At 42.6% G+C, this 18,492-nt stretch overlaps 1 protein-coding gene across 2 annotated transcripts in view; it reads right to left on the bottom strand.

Annotated features, from left to right (window-relative positions):
* HSD17B2 (hydroxysteroid 17-beta dehydrogenase 2) overlaps nt 1–18,241 on the bottom strand; it is a 56,855-nt gene extending 38,614 nt beyond the window's left edge. For both annotated transcript variants that reach the window (XM_090259883.1, XM_090259884.1), the window contains exon 1: nt 17,815–18,241. In XM_090259883.1, the coding sequence (XP_090116009.1) occupies nt 17,815–18,082 (268 nt within the window). In that variant the 5' untranslated portion in view covers nt 18,083–18,241. The remainder of the gene's footprint in view (nt 1–17,814) is intronic.
* Between the last annotated feature and the right edge of the window lie 251 nt (nt 18,242–18,492).

Here is an 18,492-nt window from a genome sequence, read left to right as displayed (position 1 = left end):
AGAGATGTAGTTAAATTTCCTCATTATTCTACAGTCACTTAGTTCTTCCTCCTTAACTTTATAGTTTTATCTACAAAGGGCTGCCTTAATAATGTTTCTGTGGGTCTTTTTCACAGGAAAGGTGGTTCCTGATTGACAGGAAGCCATTTTTGCCAACACAAAGCCAAAATCTCACTCAACTACTTCTAACATATAATGGTGCAAGTCACTACCTGTCAGAATTGACTAAAATCCTGCCCAGAAATTCAAGAGAGCTCTGATTTACAGAAGCTCTCTATTTTCTGTTTCTGACCTAGTTCCTTTCAACAGGGATGGCAAACCCTTGACACTCCTGTCACCACACTCTTCTGATGCCATTATGGACATTGTTTGACCAAAGCACTCTTTCCCTTAGAACCTACTTGCCCCAACACCTTTAAGCAACAACAGATGGCACAAGGGGCGGGGGGAGGGGGGGAATCATGCCATTCACATACAACACATCATTATTTTCTAGTTGGATCCAGGCTTTCATTGCCTTGTCTTCGGCCTAGATGCAGGCTTCTGATTTCTACTTCATCCTTACAACATCATTCCCACACTCATGAACCTACTGTGGTTCCCACTTGTCTGATAGGTAATGGATGAAGTGCTCTCGCTGGGCTTCAGCAATCAACCAAACTCAACCAAACCCAACTTCAGACCTATTTTTCATTCTAGTAGGGCTGGTTTCTCCATGATCTCACACATGTCCTGCTTTTGCCATCCTATGTGTTCCTGCTTATTCTTCTGGTAAGTTAATAAGCATACATTTATTCATTAATTCATTCTTTCAACAGCTATCTATTCAGTGACTACTATGTGCTATGCACTCCTCTAGATCATGGTGATGCAACAGTACATAAAATCATCAAGTCCCTGTCACACAGAGCATACATTGTAGACAAAGAGGGGATACATTCAAAGAACAAATAAACAAATGCCCATGGTGTCAAGGGTAATGAGGGCTATGAAGGAGAATAGTGGTCAGGAGGAGGATGCCATGTCTTACACAGAGGCCAGGGATGGCAACTCTGAGCGGGGAGCTATGGAACAGATATTTCAGGGAGGCTGTACCGGGCACAGAGGAGAGCAGATGCAAAGGCTCTCAGCTCAGACAGGGACATAACCGTTAGAGGAAGAACAAGGAGGCCGCTTTGGCCAGAGTAGAATAAGTGAGGAAGAGAATAATAGGAGGCAAACCAGAGCTGTCAAGGCTAATTCATGTGGGGCCTTTAAGCCAATGATTCTCAACTGAAGAGGGGACCTCTTGGTTGTCACAATTTGGGTGGTGCTACTGGCATCTAGTGTGTACAGTCTAAAGATACTGCTTAACACCCTACAATGCACAGGCCGGGCCCCACAAGGAAGTATTCAGTCCCAGTGTCAACAGTGCCATGGTTGAGAAACCTTGCTTTAAATAATAGTGAAGACTGTGGCTTTTATTCTAGTGTGATGAGTGAGATGTCATTAGAAAGTTTTGAACCCAGGAATGAGATGAACTGACTTAGATTTTAAAGGGATTACTTCAGATACTGGTAGTAGGTCATAATTTGAATAATAAGAGTGATATGAAAGGCTACCATTTATTAAGCAGGTATTATAGTAGACACTCTCTACTTAACCTTATCTAAGATATCCTGGTATTTTTCTTCATTCTTCCTACTACTACCTGACATTGTATTACGTATTGGTCTATTAATTTCTTTTTAAAATCCTTACTCAACAATACATTCACTGACTTTAGAGAGAGGGGAAGGGGGAGAGAGGGAGAAAGAGAAGGAGAGAAAAATATTGATGCAAGAGAGAAACATTGATCAGCTGCCTCCCATACATGCCCCAACTGGGAATGAAAGTGAAACTTAGGCATGTGCCCTGGCCGGAGATCAAACTTGCAATCATCTGGTGTATGGGATGGCGCTCTAGCTACTGAGCCACCCAGCCAGAGTGGTCTATTAATTTCTAAATATTTGTCTCCCTCATTAGAATCTAAACTCACTGAGGGCAAAAACTTTGCTTTGCGTCTTAGTGCATCTCCAGCACCTAGGGCAGTGTTTGGCGTACACTGGGTACTCAGTATTTATTGAGTAAATAAATGGGTCCTAGGGTTAATATGTTTATTCCCATTTCACAGATAAAAGGACTGAGTTTTATTATTTGTTGCCTGACATAGTTAAGAGCAACTTAGTACTTTGTGGCCATTCCCAGGAGAACGATCTACAAGTTCGATGACAGTCCTCAGAAAGGGAAGTTCCCAGTGGCTAATGTTACAGATGAGCTGTCTAAGTGGCTATTGCTACACTTTGCTAATTTTTGACATCTGTATCTATTCAGTCATTCATTTACTCGCCAAGCTTTTACTGAGTTTATACTTATTTCAGGCACTGTGCTAGGTACTTGGGATATACTGGTGAGAAAGATAGATGTGATCCCCATCTGTCTTCAACTGTCTTCAAACTACCACAGACTGGATGGCTTAAACAACAGAATTCATTCTCCCACAGTTCTGGAGGCCTGAAACCAGAGACGAACATGCCAGCATTGCCGGGTTTTGGTGAGAGCTATCTTACTGTGACCTGGAAAGAGAGCTCACTGAAGGCCTTCTCACAGTGTCCTCACATGGCAGAGAAAGAGAGAGAGACAACTCTCTAGTGTCTCTTCATATAAGGACATTAACCCCATCATGAGGGCTCCACCTTCGTAACCTCATCTAAACCTAATTATCTTCCAAAGGCCCAACTCCAAATACCATCACATTGGGGATTAGGGCTTAAACAAATGAAGGGAATACAATTTAATCCATAGCACCATCCTCACAGAGTTTACAATCCAGTGTGGGATACAGGGAGTAAGTGTATGATATAAAAAGAAAATTATGAATTATGATAAGTTCTGCCAAGGAGCTAAAATGAGTGCTCTGATGAATAATTGAGGTGGAAGGGAGGGACCTGCCTTCAGGAGGCAAATCATGGAAGACTTCTTTAAGGAAGTAACATATGAACAAATCATCAAAAATTTAATACAATGAAAAATGCCTCATTAATAACTTTTCTACTGATTGCATGTTGAGATGATAATGTTTTGAACAGATTGTATTAAGTATATTATTCAAATTAACTTTACCTTTTTTTTTTTTTTACTTTTAAAAATGTGACTACTAGAAAAATTTAAATTACTTACACGGCTCACATTACATATTGGACAGGACTGCTGTTTACTATGCCCTCCCACTAAAGACACTAATGGGGAAGGAGAATGCGTAACCCTCCGAAGAGATGAAGTTGGAGGGGAGGAGAAGAAAACACATCAGGAGTTGGAAAGTCAACTTGGCAGAAATTACTATATCACATTTTTTTAGAAGGCAGTCTGCTAATGGTTACAGGTTTCTTTTGAGCAGTGATCAAAACTTGGAATTAGATAGCGGTGAAGGTTGCATAACCTTATGAATTTACTAAAAACCACTGAATTGTATACTTTAAAGGGTGAATTTGACGGTGTGAGAAGTATGGTACAACGAGAAGTAACACACAAAAATGAATAGGGCAGTCTAAAACCCGCAGTGTCTGCTATAACAGAAGACCCTGAATATTTTCTGGAAAGCTTACTGTTTTTAGCTGATCTGTATGTGTAGTTTGTAGGGGCAAGAGGGATGTTGAGGCTGAGTAATTAAGAAAAATGGCTCTTACATGTTTTGACTGGAAGCAGGTAGACAATAAGGGTTCACTTCACTAGAAATCAGAGCCCAGGTGACCCGGGAAAAGATGAGCAAACATGTTGTGGAGAGTGCCATGGACCTCTCACAGGGCACATAATGGGGACTCAAGCAGATGATATCTTGACCTAATGGGGCAGGGTGACTCTCCCTGATATCTGAACCACTTTGACCATCAGGAACAACTGATTAATTAAATCAAAATGGGAGCTTCTGTCTATGGTTACATGGTCTAGGTTAGGACCAGCCTTGCATGATGCGAAGGGGACAGAAACCCTGCCTGTCAGGCATTCTCCATGTCTAGCCTTGTGTTGGTTCCCTAGGAGCCACCCAAGATGAGGCATCGTCACCAGGGGCAACAGCACACAAGGTCCTTTTCCCTGGGCACGGTCTCAGAGTTGACTTATGACATCTTTAGAAACCAGCCCCAAACAAATTGTCTCACTCATTAATTCAATCAGCTTCTCGCTGCCCTATACTGGGCTATGTGCTGGAGTAGGACACTCTTTGTTAGAACTGTTTTAGAGTCATGAAGGTCTTCTTTTCTGGTGAAGGAAGAAGATGACCCCCTAGGGCTAAGGGACATTTAGACAATGTCATCATCAAATTTATTTGCCAAGCTCAGAGAAGAAGGAGGAAACAGAGGTAAGAGGACCCTGGCCTCATTTCCCTGTTTTCTGTAAGAAGCCAGAATGTGGGCCCACTGTACGAGGGGCAGACATGGCCTCCCCAGTCCCATGACCCACCGAGGAGGGTCCTGGAATTAATCATTTTTCCACAGGGAACATCTGCTCAAGAAGGTAATATTTAAATGAGCAGTATTTCTACTGTCTGGTGATATTGCCACCACAGGACATTTGGCAATGTCTGGACATTTTGGGGTTATCACACTGAGGGGGGCGGTGCCATCAGCATCTAGTGAGTAGAGGCTATGTTTGCTGCTAAACACCTACAATGCACAGAACAGCCCCAACAACAAAGAATTTTCTGGTCTAAAATGTAATGGTGCCAAGACTGGGAAACCGTGATTTAGACTAAGATATGAAGGTGAAGAAGAAATCAGAGCCACAGAGGGACTTGAATCCCCTTTAAGCACTCCAAGTAAAAGGAACAGCATGTGTTAGGGCTATAATCCAAGAAAAAGTGTGAGATGAGAGTGACTAGATCTTGCAGGGCCTCTAGTCTTGGGGAAAATTTTGGGTTTTTATTCTCTACAGTGGAAAGCCTTTGAATAGTTTTAAACCAGAAAGGGACACCCTGGCTGCCCTACAGAGTGTGGGTTGGAGGGTCAAGAGTGAAATCCCAGAGGCCTGGAGCAACCCAGGAAGAAATACTGGCAGCTTTGACTAGAGCAGAAGTAGTGAAGAAAGAGAGTAGTGAGTGTATCGAGATGGATTCCGAAAGTAGCAGTTACAGCAGCAGGGGAGGAGAAACAGGGATCAAGGCAACACTTAAGATTCTAGTCTCCACGGGGTGCTAGGTAGGGTGGCTCACCTAGATGGGGAAGACTGAGGCAGGGCTAGATAGGAAGGGTTCCCAGATCAGGAGCTTAGATTCAGACATGTAAAGTCTGAAACACCCCGCGGAATTGGGCACATAGGCATGGAAGAGAGGAATTGCTTATGTGAGGCATTGAACTGTGGTTCATTCTCAATGTAGGGCTACACATTAGCTTCAAGTGGAGAGGCAGCACTCCAAAGAAGCACCAACGCACAAGTCATAAGCCTTAGATCAGGTAAACCCAAGCTCTGGAAGTGGTTGCCTAACCATCAGTATGCCTTAAAAGGCCCTTAGGTGATTCTAATACACAGTGATGATTGATATCCACCAGACTCAAGGTGCTGCCCCGGGTAGAGACCTCTGCGTGCATGGCAACCCACAGTGGGCTGAGAAGCCTCACCTTTGTGCATTACTAAAGGGACTTTCTCCAGCTCTGGTCTATTTAACAATCCGTTTCCGCTTTTTCAGTGTTTGACTGAATTTTATCTGTCAAAACGAACTGCCCGTAGTCTTGGGTGTTCTTGTTTTACCTGAAGCTCCAGACCTTTTGTTCTGACATTCTCTTGTTTATAGCAGTATCAGTCTCCTGGTGAAGCTCCAGGGCCACCCGTCTCTTTCATCCCTTTGAGGATAGAATATTTGCAATCTCCTTTGTGAACTTTGTTTCCAAAGAACTCCCAGTACCCTCCGCTTCTGTGTACTCAAAGCAGAAGAAAAATGCATTCAGACCTGCCTGTTCTTTAAGATCCATTTCAATTCCTATTTCCTTTTATTGTTATTGGGTACCCATCATGTGACTTACTTTGTAACTGGCACTTGAGGATACCAACATCAATAAGAATGATATGCTTCCTGAGCTAGGGTGGCTAAAACTCTGGGACAGGGTGACTCAAGCTCAGCACTACTGACATTTGAGATGAGGTAATTCTTTTTCTGGGGGTCTGTAGGATGTTTTGCAGTATCCTCAGCTTCCATGCATCAAATGTCAGTAGTATGTTTATGTGTCCCCCAATTATAACAAACCAAAAATATTTTCAGACATTGCTAAAATGTCCTCTGGGAAGCAAAATTGCTCCCTGTCAAGAACCACCACTTTAGGAGGAAGAAGACATTAACAAATACTTACAAAGGATGATAAAGGTGATGAAAGGGGCATGAAAAGAGAGATCTAATTTAACTTGGCAGGCACAAAGAAATAAGAGCTCATAATGGAGACTACCTGTTCCAGCCCAGAAAATAGCTGGTGTTATTTCCATCATCATGCTCTCTCTGGTTACCGCAACGTCAGCTTTCACCAGTTGTGTACTATGCAGCCAGGCACAGGGTTAAGCATGCGGCATGCCTTATTTCATTTTATTCTCATAACTACCCTATAACCATAACTGGCACCCCAAACCACCAAAGTTTCACGATATAAATAAATTGTCTTTTTAACCAATAACGTTGTATATTAAGCTATAAAATAACTAGAATGAAAGCTGAGACACCCATGGCTTCTACTTTTCTTTATCCCTTGGACAATAACCTCTTATTTAATTAATTACCACAATACATTTGGCATTGCCAATGTTTTGTGATTTATTTTTCACCTTTGTAGTTCCAGTCTGGTTTGGATTGCTCATACCAAGATGGCACACAATGTTAAAACTGAGTCAACATCTCAAAGGAATGTCAAGAAACTAAAAATGGTCCAAAGGATACTGAGAAAAATGATGAAAGTTCTTAAAAGTAGGTCATGGGAGAGATGAGAATATTTCATTCAAAGCAGATTTGGCTACAATATAATACAGTCTTCACATTTTTCAAAAGCTATCATGCAGAAGAGTGCTTTCTTTAGATTATATAACTTTCAGGGCAAAATTAATGCATTGATAATTGTCCAGGGAAGCATATTTTGGACATTATGAGGAAGATATTTACAACTATTAACACTGTATAAAAGTGGAATGATTTCCTTGAAAAGGTAGTGAGCTTTTTCCATCATTGGGGTTATTCAATAAACCTCACTAGGTAAAATGGATAATCCTGAAAAGGATATTCAGGCATTGGGAGGCAATTGGTTGAAAGAAAGTTCAATATGACTATGTAAATCCCAAAGTGACAGAATGAGATGTCCTTTCCCCCTCATCACTCCCCTCCCCCAATATCACAGCTGACCTATAACAAGTGGAGTAGGCCAGGGGAGCCCCTTGCATGTTCCCTGCCTGGGAAACAGGATGCAGTAAAACCCCAACCCCTATGCCATTGTCCCTACGGCGATGTTCCCCTAAGATGACTTGAACACACACTTCCTATGGTTGGGAGAATTCTGTGGAAGTAACTCCCTCCATATTCCAAGGCTTATACAACCATGCTTAGTTTTCTTCTCTTTCCAGAGTTGGGCTGGTGGGTGGTGGGGAGGGCAACTCTTTTATAAACCTCATCTTTTGACTTTTGGCCACCACCCTCATGCTTCTCTGTTTGGCTAAGGACGAAAGGTACTATCTACAGATGGCCCTTTATGCATGTTACCACGTTCCATCCTGGCAACAATCCCAGTGAGATCAATATTATGATTATCTCCCTCTCACAGAGAAGGAAACTGAGGTTCAGACAGGTTAATTAACTTGCCCTAGGTCAGAAAGCTAGTAAGTGGCAAGGCAGGCACTGGTAGCCAGATCAGTCATTGTCTTATCTGTGTGGCCTTAACCCCTGCACCCTCTTCCCACCCTGTAGGAGAGTAACCAGATTGCACTTAGATGCACCTATGTTTCCAGAGAGGAACATAGTTTTTGTTGTGTTTCTAATCCCTTTGTTCATGTCCAGGTTTGGTTTGACTCTGAAGGCCACAAGATCTCAGTAGACACGAATCTTTAGAAAATGGGATTCATTGAAATCCAGATCCCTTTCCAGTGTTTCAGATGCCCTACCAGAGCCTTTGACCCATGAAAGTGGAATTTGGGTTCTATCCAATCTAAGACCATGTTGGGCACTTGTCTCAAATCAAAATGTATCTGGGCCAGTCCTGGACCTTGAGTCCTCTGTGCACAAAGGACATTGAACGCAATGTTCCCCACGGCCTTTGTTCTTGCATTTTAGAATTGTTTTTTAGTGGACTCATATCTTTTCAATACCCCATATATGGCACAAAGTCCATGAGAGTTAGCAATTCTGAGCACAAAGGAAGGATCTCATGATGTGGGCCAGAGGGCAAGGGTGAATCAGGGAGCACCAAAGCATTGCGTATAGTAAGTCCTAGGTTAAAGAGGAGATGCTTCTGTGTGATGATGGTGGGTGGGATGGATGCCCCAACGGTCCCTGGATCATCCAAGCCAGGCATGTTCCCTGACTCCACTCCACATCTGCACGAGACTTCCTCATGCTGCCTGCTTAGCTTGCCCCCAACTTGCCCTCTTTAGCACCTGGATTTACTCACATTCCTAGTCATCTGTTTATCTCTGCTTGGTTCAGTACAACTACCTATTTACCTGAGGTCCATGGCCTGGCCTCAAAACCACTGTGTATGCCATGGCCTAGCACACGTACATCTATGACAACCTATGATCTAATCAAATCCCCAGCTCTGAGGGCCCAGCATCGAACCTCAAAATTGGGAAGGCAAGGGATGAGGTAAAGGAGCAGCATCTGAGAAGGGTTCATCTTTAGGAGTATAAATAGGGGATTCCAAAGTCTATGGGGTTCACATGGAAGCTTTGGCCATGAGGGAGTAGATAGAATAATCTTTGGTGTTTTGGTTTTTTTTTTTTTCCTGAGAATTACTCAGACACCAGGACTGGCCATTATTTTTTGAGATTAGAGCTTGTTTGGACCAGGGACCCTCTGAAAACCTCAGGTTTTATCTCCTCAGTGGGTCTTGTTCTGTCTTAAGGGTAGTAATATTTTTTTAGTACAGTGTTAGGGTAGCACACAACTTTTGAATAACTAATAGGTGTCCAGCACTTTCCTGGGAATTTGGGGAGTATAAAAGAAGTATATAATATGACCTCTATTGTCAAGGACCCTTTCACACAAGAAATTTGGACTCTATATGGATGAGGGACTATAGTAGGATTTTATACACAGGGTACTATGGATTAGTTAGCTTTATATTTTGGAAAAGCACTCATCTGGCTACAGAGTGAGGATGAAGAAATGAGAGGCAGGGATAACAACCGAGACACTATTACAATAGTCCAAATGAAAGACAAGGAAGGTTTGAGCAACGGGAGTAGCTTCGGGAATTAAAAGGAGGTGGGGAGAAATTCAAGAGGGAGGGAAAGGTCATTGAGTTATGAATAAATGACTGGTTGGCTGAGCCATCGAAAGAGAAGAAAGAGTAAAGAAGAACTCTCAAGTTTGTGGTATGGGTTAACTGAAAGGAGGGTCCATAGATGATGTGACATCTGTGACTTGGGCAGATGGGGTAGATTGTGTTAGTGCCATCAAATTCTGGACCAATAGCAGAATTTAGGGGAAAGTTACTGCTGACTGGGACACGTGGGCCCTGAAACACCAGGAAGCAGTGAATATGTGGTCCAGAGTGCAGGAAACAAGCCTGGGCAAGACGTTGGAGATGATCATCACCAGCACACAGGAGGCAGAAGAGGCCACACATGGGAACAAAGGTACTTCATGAGAGTGTGAAAAATGTAAACACATCCTAAATGAGATGCAGGGAACTAGAGGGGATATAGGAAATTCTGGCATTGAGGGGGGTAGACAGTGAAAGATGAACCTAGGAAGAGGTCATTAATAAGGGAGAGAAAACCTGTAGCAAGTGGCTGATGTAAGGAAGTGGAAGGAGGGATGGGAAAGAGGTGAAATAGACAGAATTGGGGAAAAGGTGAGAACCAGAGAAGGTAAGTAAAGAAAAAGGATTAGGAGAAAGGAAGATAAGTTTGTCCTAGAAATGTCAAGTTTAAAGTTTCAGCCTAAAATCCTGGAAATATGAGTCAGAGGTCAAAAGCATGTCAGGTATACGAAAGTACAGATTTGCCGGTCCTCACATAGAGTCCATGGATACCACAGGAGCAGATGGGACTGAAATGGTAGAAAATATGGCGAGGTAAAGAGGGACAAAGACAGTGCCACAGGGGTTACCCTGGGGGAGGAGGAAGAAGAACCTGGAGCATCAAGGGACAGAGAAGTGAGAGAAAAACATGGATGGAAATGCAATCTCCTGGAAAACAAAGGAGGCCATGTCAGGAAGGCAAATATGGTCAGCAGCTCTGGCGTGGAAGTCAAACTCCGGCAACTAGGAGGGCGCCAGTGACTCTTGGGAGAGCAGTTTCAGCAGCCTCTAGGGCCAGGGGACGTTCTGTTTGTGCCACATCCCGGGTAAGCAGAAGCACACTTAGAACCAAGTCATCACAAAGCTCTGTCCAGAGCAAGCCAGCGGTTAAGTCGTGGCAGAACAATGGGGCCTCGCCAGCTCAGCTACATCACTCTGCACTTTGTACACAGGGGATCCCAGCAAAACAGAACCGGCAGAGATGAGTACCTGAGGGAGTGGGCAGATTGAAACAATCTCATTTTGTCCAGCCAATGAGCACAAAAAGAGGAGGACCTGTCACCGGCTTGGTTCATTTACTGAGGGTTCATGCATTCACTAACACTGCATTAGGTCTAATGTGCTCCAAGCCTGCAAAGGGGTGCGCAGTCGTAAAAAAACCTGGTCCCTGCCTTCAAACAGCTTACAATACATAAGGCAGGGGGCTGGGAGTGCTTCCATTCCATGAGAATGTCCCCCGACCAAAAAACTGTAGCTCTTAGACACAGACAGCAGTATGATGGGTACCAGAGGGAAGGGAGCTGTGGGCATAGTAAAGGGGGAAAGGGGCCAAATGCATGATGGAAGGTGATTTGACTTCAGGTGGTGGGCACACGATGCAATATATATATCATGTATTATTGAAACCTACATAATCTTATTAATCAATATAACCTTAATAAACTTAATGTTAAAGAAATAAAATAAAAATACCCCCATCTAGAATGCCTAATAAAATCACCATTCAAATTTATACAGAATTACCTGGGTTAAAAATACCTTTTTATACTTCTCTGTAGAGAGCTAAGGTAAAGCTTAAGCTGAATTATAAAAGAGGATGCGTAGTCATATAAAACAACTCTGATTGACTGGGTTATAGGCTCACTGGAAACTGTATTGATTCTTTATTATACACTTCCAGGACCACTTTCCTTGCAACAGTAATCATCCCTTTGTTGCTTGTGTTTCTCCAGGCTTTTTCTCCAAACGAGCCAACGTCTTGTCCTCTATTTCCACTTGCCCATGACTTGCCATCTGCACTGCCCCCTCACCGCCCTCAAACTCAAACCTGAAGTCAAACTCACCATATGGCGTATCTCAGAACATCATCACCTTTTTCAAACATCCCTATCCTTGTCCACGATACCTTCATTTTCTCCCTTCTCATCCTCATCTATGCATCCAATCAATTGCCAAGTTCTATATCAGCAGTCTTATGCACATAATACAGGGTGGGGCAACAGTAGGTGTACAGTTGTTCGTATGGAAACTAATACGATAATTAACAAATAATGATACAAAAATAAACTACGTTTTGCATACTCACAACTGTAAGCTTACTTTTGCCCCACCCTGTATATGTTCAACGTGTACTTGCCCTTTAAATGGACACATTTTATACCCTGGACACCTTTATAGGCTACTGGTAACCATGGCTATTACACTAATAATGACAGTGGTTAAGAGCATGCCTTTGGGTGGCAGAAGGGTCTGATCGGCATTTAGTCCCATTTCTGCTACTCAATAGCTCAATGACTTTGGACACATAGTTTCTTCATTCGCAAGATGAAATTTATTAGAGTTGTGAGAATCAGATATAAAATGTATGTAAATCCCTGAGCACAGAGATGTTATTTCTCTTAGTCCTGTAGTCCACTGTCAATGTTCATCCATTTCAATGATTTAGCGTTAAATCCAAAGGACACCAAATTCCAAGCTGATGCCAAAAGTATTCAACTTTAGAACCTTAATTGGACAGTTAATAAGTCCCAGCAGGGGTCACCACCCACCTAGGACTCTTTGTTCACAACAAAAAATATGGGCCTTCACTTAAAACAAACCCCTTTTCCCCTCCCTGATCCACCCTTCATTGCACCCAGTTTTGAAAATTCCAATTAAAAATTATCCAACATAACAAATTTTAATGAGTGCTAGCTGTGAGCGTAAGAGCTGCTTGACCAATTAGCCTGGAAGATCTTATTTTCCCTCTAGAAAGCTACTTTTTAATTCCTAAAAATGCCCCTCTTTAATCAAGCTTTTCCCAGCCCCCCACACAGGAGCTGTGGCCACCCTTGAGCTCCGCCACACTTTGCGAATCCTCCTGGAGGCTGCCTCTGTACCCCATCACTCGTCTGTAGCCACTATGGCCAAATCTCTCGCATTGGACTGTGGTGCCCTCCAGGCATGTGCCCTGCTCACAGTAGATGCCATATCCGAAGTTAGCACTTGAGGTGGATAACACTGGAGGGGCCAGGATGAAAGGGCCAAGGGCAGCAAATCAAAGTTACCTTTGCATCCCCTACCAAGTTCAAAGGATAAGCTCAGAAGGACAATGCACTATCTCAGAGGATGAAGAAGGAACCCCAGTAAACATGGGTCCACGGTCAAGGAAATCTAGGAACTTTGATTTCATCATCTGACAACATAGCAATTGCATAGTATTTAATTTTCTTTCCCCATTGCTTCTGGACAATACATGGCACATACTGAGAACTCAATGAATAGCTGTTGAATGAATAAATGAATGTTTCTTCTCTTCATTTCTTTGTCAGCCTTTTTTTCTTTTTTTGTTCCCTTTGGCCTCCCTAACCCCATTTCTCTATCTTTCCCCTCACCACCCCAATATGGAAAATTACTTCTCTCTCTCCCTTCCTTTCTTCCTCCATCCCTCCCTCCTTGTCTCCCTGTCTTTCATCACTAACTCTATAAAAGTGTGTGTGTGTGTGTGTGTGTGTGTGTGTGTTTGATCATTTCTAGTTTCCAGAGGAGAAAACAAAAGTTCAAAGGCCTAAAACTAGGTATCAAAGATCAGACAGCCAGGAGGAAGACGTATGTAGCAGATAATAACAAGCTGCCTCAGATCACCTTGGCCACTTGCAGGCTCTCTAAGCCATGGTGTGCTTCACACCCCGTAGCCAGCCCCTGCAACTTTGTCCAGCGGCTGCCCCTGGATGTTGGCGCTCAGTTTGCCAGTGGAGAGCCCGAGGGCCTGGAGCATAAGCCTCCCCTCATCCCCGCCACCCAGGGGTGTGGGGGTAACAGCCCTTAACTAATGATTGACAGGTGGGAGGGCATCAGAACTACAGCTTCCTGGCCCACAATGGGGACAGTTCTCATGTGTGACCCTCACTGTCTCCAGATCTGCCCCAGTGATTAAGCCAACTGACCCTCAGCAGACTTTCCTTGGTGCTGCGCCCCGTGGGGCCTCCTCCCCTTCCTGTCCATCCTCCCTACTCTAGGATCAATGTTTCTTAGAAACCCTCATAATAAATCCTTTTCATACCATAGGGGTTCAGAACAGCTTCCCCAAAATGACTCTTCACTTCAGCATGTGAACTATTTTGAGTTGAAGGTAATCAAGATTCCGCAGGCTCAGAAGAAATTTTACCTCTCCCTTGAAGAATGTGAATTATATGCCTTGCCCATAAGAGCTGTCACCAAAAATAACTTTTTATGACCTATCTATAGGGCAGGGAAAACTAATTACTGAACATCTTCTGTTCTTATTGTCCTGAAATGACCTTCCTCCCCTCTGAAGCCTCCAAGGCACCCCACCTTATCCTGAACTAAAAATGGCAAATATACTTTATTTTAACTTTCTGTCCCTGAACCTCCCATGTATGTGTACATGTGTGATTAAATTTTGTTATTTTCTCTTGTAAATCTGTCTCATGTAGATTTGATTATTAGACCAGCCCCTCCCCCCCCAAAAAGAGAAAAACATTGGAGGATAGAGGAAAGTTTCTTTCTTCCCCCACAACACAAATCCTCATCTCAAGTGCTGCCCTTGAAGAACCCAGCCTAAAGCAGGGTAAATGCAGAATTCAGACCCAAGCCTGTCTGACCTCCAAGTTTTTTTCCACTATATTGTGTCTGAGATGCTACTGCAGTCACGTGGGCCTGCTCCTCATTAATTTCACAGCCACTTTAAATATTAAATGACCCCTATAGCTTCAGGTACCTTGAAGACAAATATGTGTTCGAATGCTCTGTGCTTGCTTATTTCTTCTTCATACTATAATTTATGTTTCTAAGATAAAAGACCTTTTACTATCTTGGCAAAATGAAATACATTGACTCAAAGAGACAATGTTATTTTTTTTAACTTGTCTTCATAATTGTTCTACACCTGGGTCCATAATTAAATGGATTTGATCCTTTTAATGTGATTCCTTTTAAAAATAATAAGCCAGTCAGAGAAGGACAAGTACCATATGATTTCACTTATATGTGGATTCCAATGAACAAAATAAACTAACAAACCAAACAAAAGCATACATGGATACAGAGAACAGATCAGCAGCTGTCAGAAGGGAGAGGGGTTGAGGGGCTGAGTGGAAAAGGTGAAGGCATTAAGCAAAAAACAAAACAAAACAAAACAAACTCATAGACACAGACAACAGCATGGTGATTACCAGAGGGAAAGAGGGTGGTGGGGAGCCCTGGCTGGTGTGGCTCAGTGGACTGAGCGCTGGCCTTGGAACCAAATGGTAGCGGGTTTGACTCCCAGTCAAGGCACATGCCTGGGTTGTGAACCAGGTCCCCAGTTGGGGGCATGAACCACACATCGATGTTCCACTCCCTCTCTCTCTCCCTCCCTCCCCCTCTCTCTAGAAATAAATAACTAAAATCTTAAAAAAAGAAAAAAAAAAGAGGGGGTGGGTAGAAGAGGGAAAGGGGAATAAATGGTGATGGAAGGAGACTTGACTTGCTTGGGGTGGTGAACACACAATACCATATACAGATGATGTGTTATAAAATTGTACCTTTGAAACCCACATGATTTTATTAACCAATGTCACCTCCAATAAATTCTCTACGATTTTTTTAAAATAAAAATATATACTTTATTATGTAGATAACATAACTACATTAGAGAAATTTTAGGGAAAACACCTAGGGGAAAGAAACATTCAAGTACCTGAACCCAACCATTTACAAGCTATTTTCTTTCTGTTTTGTTTTCTTTAATTCATGTGACATGGTTGCCATCCTACTCAAACACCTGGATCTCCTGCATGTTTTCCTTCAGCTCAACTTTCCATGTTGTAACACAGTCCTGCGGTTGTCATTTTTCATGGTTAACCCATTGTTCTCCCAGGGGACACACTGTAATTTTCACTATTTTGATTGTTTTTGATATTTCACTATTTCAAGTAAGATTGTGCTGAACAACTATGTGAATATGCCATTTTGTTTGGCATCTAGCCTCTTTGCAAATTTCAGATTATTTCTTTAGAAGAGATTTCCAAATCTTAAATTATCAAATAAAAGGATAATATTTACATATATTGCCACATTTTTCCCAGTCCCCCCACTCACTAAAACGTTTACCAATTTATAACATAAGCCATCCTGAAACAAAGGTTATTCCAAGTGACGGTGACTTGTCTTTTAATAAGTTCTTATCTAACTAAATGGATTCATTTTAAATTTCTCCGTTTAGTACAAAGGTCTTGAAACCTTCTTTGGAATTATATTGAACCTATGGCATTCTTTTTGACAAAGCACATGGTTCCTTTATTAATTCTAAGCTTTCTAATTGCTAAGCATTTCATTGAGGGATTAGTCATTGGGCTTGAGTTGCCTAATTGAATCAGTCATTTTCCATACCACTGAACACAAGTCAGGACCTTTCAATGGCTGATTTGGGCTAACTGACTCGGGTGTGTATTTTGTGAGCATTTCTGCTTGCCTACATCTGCAAAAGTAGAGTGTGAAGAATACTGGCAAGAAAATCAAGCAAGAGAGAAGTCCTGTTTTTTCCATTACCTTGAAGTTTGCCTGAGTGTGTCCCAAGGTTTGGTATTCCTATTTATTAGCCTTGAGAGTGCTGCTCCCTGAAACTGATTTCCCAGGAATATTTGGACTTCCAGGAGATCATGTCCCATTAGTGTCAACCACAGCATTGCTATTAATCTTTTTAACATGCTTAATTGTTCTGTCTTCTTTCACACAAGTGGAAAAGTACAAAAAAATAAACCTGACCTAGAATTAGTCTGAAGACCATGAGTACTTGCTACTACACACAGAACAGAAGGATTCACTATTATTATAGCTTTCCACCCAGCCCACCCAGAGAATTCTAGTGAAAAAGTAGAGAACCCAGCCAGTCCTCTGGTATCACCTGCAGAATTCCAGACCCTCATGTGGATAAACATTCCATTGGTCAGCTGAGTTTTCTATCTTTGAATTGGTGGGGGGGGGGGGGGGTTGTTTTTGAAGAAGTTTGTTTTCCAAAAAATTTCAAAACTCAAACAAATGCTAACTTGTGTTTCACTTTAAGAGAAAATTTCATTGTTAAAGTAAAAGGCAAAATAGACAAGTCACTTTAGAGTTTATTTCTCTGTGAATTGAGAAAACCTCTATTTGCTTCCATCCACACCCTGTGTTTGCCTTCTCTCCTGACAGGTTGCAGCAGTGGGGTGATGACATCCCAGCAAATGATTCTGCAGTGGATGTTCTTACCTTGGCATCATTGTCTGAGTTAGGATAATGCTGGGTAATCCCACTGGAAGCCCTATCCAAGCTCAAACTTCACAACCAAACAAACCAGTTTTACAAACCACAGGAATGTAATTTGGCCTCACACTTGCAGTGGGAAAAACAAAAAATACACAGAAGAGTAGAAAAAGCTGGCAGCTCAGCTAACCAGCAACTGCCTTCTGGACACCCTGCCAGCCTGATCCAATTAAGAAACATTAGCAGTCTAATAACAGATATGAAGACAAAGGTTCAGATGAGACAAGCAGCCAGGGAAACTGCAAAGTTTCCAGCCCGGGTGAGTCCCTTCAATTTAGGGGTTGGTGAAAATAGGTTTACAGTTGTTTGTATGGAAAAAGACATGCAGGTTATTTCAATAGCTTTATTAACTCAGAAGAATTAACTGTAAACCTACATTTGCCCACCTCTGCATTTAAAAAACACTGCAAAGCACAAAGAGAATTGATTTTGTAAGCTTCTTTGCACTTCTAGGAAATAAGAGCCAAAGTCTAAAACACGGCCAAATATTAATCTCAGGACAAAATTTGGTTGAAGCCTATAGAAACGTAGGGGACTTTCCTGGATACATGAAATACCACAGGTTTGTTTATTAATGTTCATCCTGGGAAATTAACAAAGTCATGGCTGAGATGCACTTCACCCTCCCGTCCCTCTCAAGTACACCTCCTAAAGAAAGCAAACCAATACAATGTGGGGAAAACTACCTGGGGATGTACTCTCACTTCCTCTACACCAAGCATTTTATTTTTAAACCAAATCTGAAAAAGTCCCACTAAGGCAACGCAAGTGCCTGATCCTGCCCTGAGTGAGAATTGCAGTGTCGTCCGCTTACCTGTGATTAGCACAGCCTTTTGATCCACAGGTAGCAACTCTTGACCAGATAAGTAAATATACAAGAGGAAGCATGACAGGGAGAAGAGGATCAAGCCCCAGAAGGGGGTCAGGCTGAGCAGGCAAGCCCCTCCCCAGAGGCCCGCCAGGCAGACAACCTTTCTCCCCACCTGTCCTGGGCTCGTCTTGAGTTTGCAAAGAACTAGTCCTCCCAGCGCTGCTGTGACAGCCAGGCAGAGCCACGCTGCCTCAGAGAAGAAAGTACTCATTCTCAGAAACTCTGCTGCACCTTTTTGCTCTCAGGACAAGTGGACAAAGGCTGGCTAGAGGCAGCCTGGGTTATATGAACTGAGAGCCAAGAAGGGAGGGGGAAAACAGCCCTGACACACTGTGAATGAGCCTGGATTAATCATACTCATACAGGCACATAGTTCCTACTGGGTAATTTAAACCAGTGTGCAGTTTGATATAAATACCAGAGCATTTCCCATGTGATTGCTCCCCCACACCCACTGCATGCATTACACATACACATTCTCACCACAACATGCCTTCATTCTTTAATGACCTCTGCAGAGATAACTAGTTGGATAATTATTGACAAAATTTGATCTGATCGGTGAATTACAACACTCTAGGTCCTAGGAAAATGTGTGTCTTTAGGAGCCTGTGTTGTGTC

Source organism: Furipterus horrens, unplaced genomic scaffold (assembly GCF_987537825.1).
Source record: "Furipterus horrens unplaced genomic scaffold, mFurHor1.1.pri manual_scaffold_13, whole genome shotgun sequence".
NCBI classification, from domain to species: Eukaryota; Metazoa; Chordata; class Mammalia; order Chiroptera; family Furipteridae; genus Furipterus; species Furipterus horrens.
This window is presented reverse-complemented; position numbering and strand designations above follow the sequence as displayed.